Source organism: Carlito syrichta, unplaced genomic scaffold (genome assembly GCF_000164805.1).
Source record: "Carlito syrichta isolate Samal-C Ts95f unplaced genomic scaffold, Tarsius_syrichta-2.0.1 Scaffold118090, whole genome shotgun sequence".
In the NCBI taxonomy this organism is placed as follows: domain Eukaryota; kingdom Metazoa; phylum Chordata; class Mammalia; order Primates; family Tarsiidae; genus Carlito; species Carlito syrichta.
The window spans coordinates 74,630-80,509 of NW_007062186.1; the positions used below are offsets into that span (position 1 = coordinate 74,630).

At 50.9% G+C, this 5,880-nt stretch overlaps 1 protein-coding gene across 1 annotated transcript in view; it reads left to right on the top strand.

Moving 5' to 3' along the window:
* The window catches only part of CMTM7 (CKLF like MARVEL transmembrane domain containing 7), a gene marked incomplete at its 5' end in the record, with an annotated part of 14,398 nt that overhangs the window by 7,501 nt on the left and 1,017 nt on the right, over positions 1-5,880 (top strand). Inside the window, one exon of the mRNA XM_021707476.1 lies at positions 1,557-1,638. Within this exon, the coding sequence (XP_021563151.1) occupies positions 1,557-1,638 (82 nt within the window). The remainder of the gene's footprint in view (positions 1-1,556; positions 1,639-5,880) is intronic.

Consider the following 5,880-nt stretch of genomic DNA (forward strand, 5'->3'; position numbering starts at 1 on the left):
AAAAAAAAAAAAAAAAAAAAAAAGATGCCAAGGAAAAGGAACCCGGGAAGGAGTGGGTATGGGCTGGGGAGTGCGGGGTGATGGGGAAGGGGAGGGGGTTAGCAGCCGGGTTTGAGAAGAAGCCAGACCTTGCTGAAATTCCTGTCCCTCATCTGGCTGCTCCTGCACCCCTCCTGTCGGGGGTGGCTTGTGGTTCCTGCCGTGCAGTCCGGGTGCATGGGGAGCCCGAGACCTTTGTGTGGGTCCCAGAACCCCTGGGCACCCGTCAAGCAGCAGTGTCCTCTAGAGCCAGACGGGCTCCTGGGTTCCCATTCCTAGCTGGCCCTGCTGGCTCTGTGGCCTTCGGCCAAACAGTCAACCTCCTGGACCTCAGTTTCTTTAGCTGTCACCTGGGGGGGAGGGGCAGGTTGAGCTAGCACCCGCCTCACTGAGTTGAGATTGAAGGAACTGACACACCCAAGGGGCTTAGCACCCTGCTGACACGTAGTAAGTGGTCAGCAGGTTTTAGCTTCTACAGCCCCCCCAGTGTTGCTCAGGAAGGAAGGAACCGAGGGAAGGAGAGCACGTGGGCAGATTGCAGGCTTCAAAGTGCACAGAATGCAGACTTGGAGCCCCCAAGGTAGAAGAAGAAGCTGCCTGTTTTTCCCTAGTCATTTCCTGTGGGCCCTCAAGGGAGGCTTGGGCCGGGTTGGGTCCGCTTTCGTCACCTGTGAGCCCTGTATGAGCCCTGAGGAAAGACAGGAACTCTACCTTAACTGACCCTGGTCTAATAGTATGTGATATGTGCAAGCGTGGGGCCAGATGGGAAAGTCTCCGCTCTGGCTCCTACACAGCCATAAAGTCAGGACAGAAAAGAGCCATGACAAAGAAGATACAAACAGTGTCACCACACTAGTAAAATCCATTAGAACATTGCAAAATGTTAAACCAACTGGGCGCAGTGGCTCATGTCTGTCATCCCAGCACTTTGGGAGACTGAGGCGGGAGGATTGCTTGAGCCTGGCAGTTCGAGACCAATTTGGGCAATATAGCAAAAAAAAAAAAAAAAATTAAAAATTAGCCAGGTGTGAGCTGCTGAGGCGAAAGGATTACCTAAGCCCAGGGGTTTGAGGCTGTGGTGAGCCGTGATCGTGCCACTGTGCTCCAGCCTGGGTGACAGAGTGAGACCCCTCCCCCCAAAAAAGTTAAACTCAGATTTAAATGTATGATTTCACCATTTTCTTCTTATGCATCTAGGATAGCCAGGTGGCTTGGCCCCACCTCAGTTGTAAATATAAACCCGAGCCAGGGTGAGAAGGGCCTAGGGTGGAGACCAAGAGGCCTGACTCCCAGGCTTGACCTGGCCCAACCTAGAGGACCCTGGGGCTGTGATGGAGCCTCTCTGGGCCTCATCTCTGCACCTGAGCAGGGTCGAGGTGGTCGGATCAGGTGACTTCCTAAGCTCCTTTCCGGCCACAGATGTACAAACGGAACACGCACAGCCATGAGACACAGACAGGACTGCCTGAGTGGTTGCCCCATGGCCTGCAAACCTTCTCTCTCTCTCTCCACCGCAGGTCTTTGGTTTCATGGCCACCTTCCTCTGCATGGCAAGCATATGGCTGTCCTACAAGGTCTCATGTGTGACCCAGTCCACAGGTGAGTTCTGATACCTGTGCACAGAGGATCTCTGGAAGCCCCTTCCTCCTGGGAACAGGAAGAACGATTTGTTGTTGACTTCAACAAGAGGGAATGACCCTGCTGGTGAGAGGGCTGTGTTCCTGGGGCCCTCAGAAGTGATGTGAGAGTGCACAGGTCAGCAGAAGGGAAGGTGTGACCCCAGAACTGCTCTCGTCCTTGCCTCCACACCCAGGGATGCCCTAACCTTTCAGCCTCTGATGACAAAGCATTTTCTTTTTTTTCTCTTCTTTTTTTTTTTTGAGTTGGAGTCTCACTCTGTCACCCAGACTGGAGTGCAGTGGCCGCTCCTGGCCACCGCAGCCTCGACCCACTGGGCTCCGGGGATCCTTCTGCCTCAGCCTTCCGAGTAGCCGGAATTACAGGCATGTGCTACCACGCCTGGCTGATTTTTTTTTTTTTGATTTATCGTAGAGATGAGGTCTCGCTGCCCAGGTGGTTCTCGAACCCGCGGGCTCAGGCAATCCACTCACCTCAGCCTCCCAAAGGCGCGGGATTACAGGCTGAGCCGCCGAGCCTGGCTCTATTTTTTTTTTAAAGTCATAGTCTCACTCTGTCACCCAGACTGGAGTTCAATGGCACACTCACAGTTACCACAGCCTTGACTTTCTGGGCTCAAGTGATCCTTCAGGCTCAACCTTCCAAGTACCTGGAACTACAGGAACCTGCCACCAAGCCCAGCTAATTTCTTGATTTATTGTAGAGACGAGGTCTCGCCAAGTGTCCCAGGCCAGTCTCGAGTCCCTAGGCTCGGGCAGTCCTCTCACCTTGGTCTCCCAAAGTGCTGGGATTGCAGGCGTGAGCCACCGTGCCCAGCCCAGCATTTTCTGAAGTTTTCTAATGATTAAAATATAGGACTTTTAGACAATATAGTAAGGAAATCACTTTTTAAAATTTATTTGTTTATTTATTTATTTTTGAGTCAGTCACACTCTGTCACCCAGGCTGGAGGACAGCGGCATGCTCCCAGCCACTGCAGCCTTCACCTGCTGGGCTCAGGCGATCCTTCTGCCTCAGCCTTCCAAGTAGCTGGAACTACAGATGCACGCCACCACGCCCAGCTAGTTTTTGTGATTTATTGTAGAGATGAGGTCTCACCAAGTTTCCCAGGCTGGTCTCGAATCCCCGGGCTCAGGCAATCCTCTTGCCTTGAACTTTCAAAGTACTGGGATTACAGGCTGAGCCACCGCACCTGGCCAGGAAATAAATTTTAAATAAAAACCATCTGAGCTGGACATAGTGCCTCACACCTGTAGCCCCAGCTACTTAGGAGGTTGAGGATCACTTGACCCCCAGGAGTTCAAAATCAGACTTCAAGATAGCAAGACCCTGCTTCTAAAACATTTAATTGAAAAATTTGTGTGTGTGAGTGTGTGTTGCAGTCTCACTCTGTCGCTCAGACTGGAGTGCAGTGGCACGCTCCTGGCCACTGCAGCCTCGACCTGCTGGGCTCCGGCGATCCTGCCACCTCAGCCTTCCAAGTAGCCGGAGCTATAGGTGCACTACCACACCTGGCTCATTTTTTATTTATTGTAGAGACGAGGACTTGCCAAGCTGCCCAGGCTGGTCTCGAACCTGTGGGCTCAGGTAGTCCACTCGCCTCGGCCTCCCAAAGTGCTGGGATTACAGGCTGAGCCACCGAGCCTGGCCTGTGTGCTGTTTTGTAGCCCATTTTTTCCTTCTACTTAGCTACCCATCAGATGTGTTCGCAGCGTCATTTGGAACTGTGATGGCCTTGTGGTGTCGCATTGACTCCAATGCATGACTATACTGCAGTTTGTTTGACTTGCCTCCTATTTGAGGGCATGAAGGGTTTTGTGTGTATGTGTTTTTAAAAATTATTTTTATTAAACACTGCTGTCATCAACATCCTTGCCATTAAATCGCTATACTCGTTCTTAACATTTTTTATCTTCAGAATAAATTCCTGAGTAGACTTGCTGAGGCTAGACATGGTGGCTCACGCCTATAATCCCACTTTGTGAGGCTGATGTGAGAGGATTGCTTGATGCCAAGAGTTCAAGATCAGCCTGGGCAACATAGCAAGATTTCGGTCTCTACAAAAGAAAAAAAAATTAGCTGAGCGTGGTGGTATATGCTTGTAATTCCAGGTATTTGAGAGGCTGAGGCAAAAGGATTACCTGAGCCCAGGAGGTCAAGGCTGCGATGAACCATGAATGTGCCACTGTACTTCAGCCTGGGTGACAGTGAGACTCCACCTCAAAAAAAAAAAAATCCTGAAAGCTCGAACCAACTGTTTTGATAAATTCACTTCATTCTTTGAACCAGCACATCCTTTTGTTATTATTTATCTTTCTCTTTACAAAGCACATTAGAAATGTCAAAGCAGGTATGTTATGTTGTCTGGATGGCTGCAGAAAGGCGGTCACAGCAGACGTTTAATGTCCTAGCCATCACTGACAAGACGTTGACAGGACGCCTAGTGAAAGGAACAGACACTGAAGCCCACATGGTGTAGAATTCCCTTCAGAAGAGCTGGCCATCACCGCAGATCCCCAGAGACAGAAAGTAGATCTGTGGGGGCCTGAGTGGGGAGAGGCAAGTTCGAAGATGTCTGCAGATGGGGAATGGGGTTTCTCTTTGAAATGACCAAAGCGTCCTAAAATAGTGGTGTTGGTTGCACAATCCTGTGACTATAGGGAAAACCATTAAATTGTATACTTTAGATGGGTGAATAGTATGGTATTTGAATTATATCCCAGTAAAGCTGTTTAAGAAAATAAGAAAAGCCGGGCTCGGTGGCTCAGCCTGTAATCCTGCGCCTTTGGGGGGCTGAGGTGAGTGGATTGCCTGAGCCCGCGGGTTCGAGACCCGCCTGGGCAACTTGGCGAGACCTCATCTCTACAATAAATCAAAAAATCAGCCGGCGTGGTAGCGCACACCTGTAGTTCCAGCTACTTGGAAGGCTGAGGTGGAAGGCTCCCCGGAGCCCAGCAGGTCGAGGCTGCGGTGGCCGGGAGCAGCCACTGCACTCCAGTCTGGGCGACAGAGTGAGACTCCGACTCAAAAAAAAAAAAAGAAAATAAGAAAAATAGGCCAGGTGCTGTGACTCACTCCTGTAATCCCGACACTCCAGGAGGCAAAGGCAGGAGGATCACCTAAGCCTTGGAGTTCGAGACCAGCCTAGGCAACATAGCAAGATCTCGTCTCTACAGAAAATTAGCTGGGCATGGTGACACGCACCTGTAGTCCCAGCTACTTGGGAGCCTGAGGTGGAAAGATCGTCTGAGCCCAGGAGGTTGAGGCTGCATGAGCCGTGATCATACCACTGTACTCCGGCCTGGGCAGCAGAGTGAGACCCCAACTAAAAAAAAATGAATTAAAAAAAAAAGTGGCCGGGCTCAGTGGTTCAGCCTGTAATCCCGCGTCTTGGGAGGCTGAGGTGAGTGGATTGCCTGAGACTGCGGGTTCGAAACCTGCCTGGGCAACTTGGCGAGACCTCATCGCTACAATAAATCAAAAATCAGCCGGGCATGGTAGCGCACGCCTATAATTCCGGCTACTTGGAAGGCTGAGGTGGAAGGATCGCCGGAGCCCAGTGGGTCGAGGCTGCAGTGGCCGGGAGACGCCACTGCACTCCAGTGTGGGTGACAGAGTGAGACTCCAACTCAAAAAAAAAAAGTGGAGGATATGGGAGAACAAAAGGAGTTGCTAGGTAATGTCTGAAGGTGACAAATCTATAAATGTTGGTATAAATACACTACTTAAAATTATAGAGGAATGCCGGGCTTGGTGGCTCAGCCTGTAATCCCAGCACTTAGGGAGGCCAAGGCGAGTGGATTGCCTGAGCCTGTGGGTTCGAGACCCACCTGGGCAACTTGGTGAGACCTTGTCTCTACAATAAATCAAAAACTAGCCGGGCGTGGAGCCTGTAGTTCCGTCTCCTTGGAAGGCTGAGGCGGAAGGATCGCCGAAGCCCAGCAGGCCAAGGCTGTGGTGGCCGCAAGCGTGCCATTGCACTCTAGCCTGAGCAACAGAGTGAGACTCCAACTCAAAAAAAAAAAAAAAAAAAGACTCAAGTGAGAAGGAGGAGGGATAGGAGTGCCCCCTGCATGCTGCATGGTTGAATTTATTTTCTGTTTTAGTCATATATCTTAAAAGAATAAAATAATCTCCATGGCTGCCAGGCTCGGTGGCTCAACCTATAATCCCGCGCCTTTGGGAGGCTGAGGTGAGTGGATT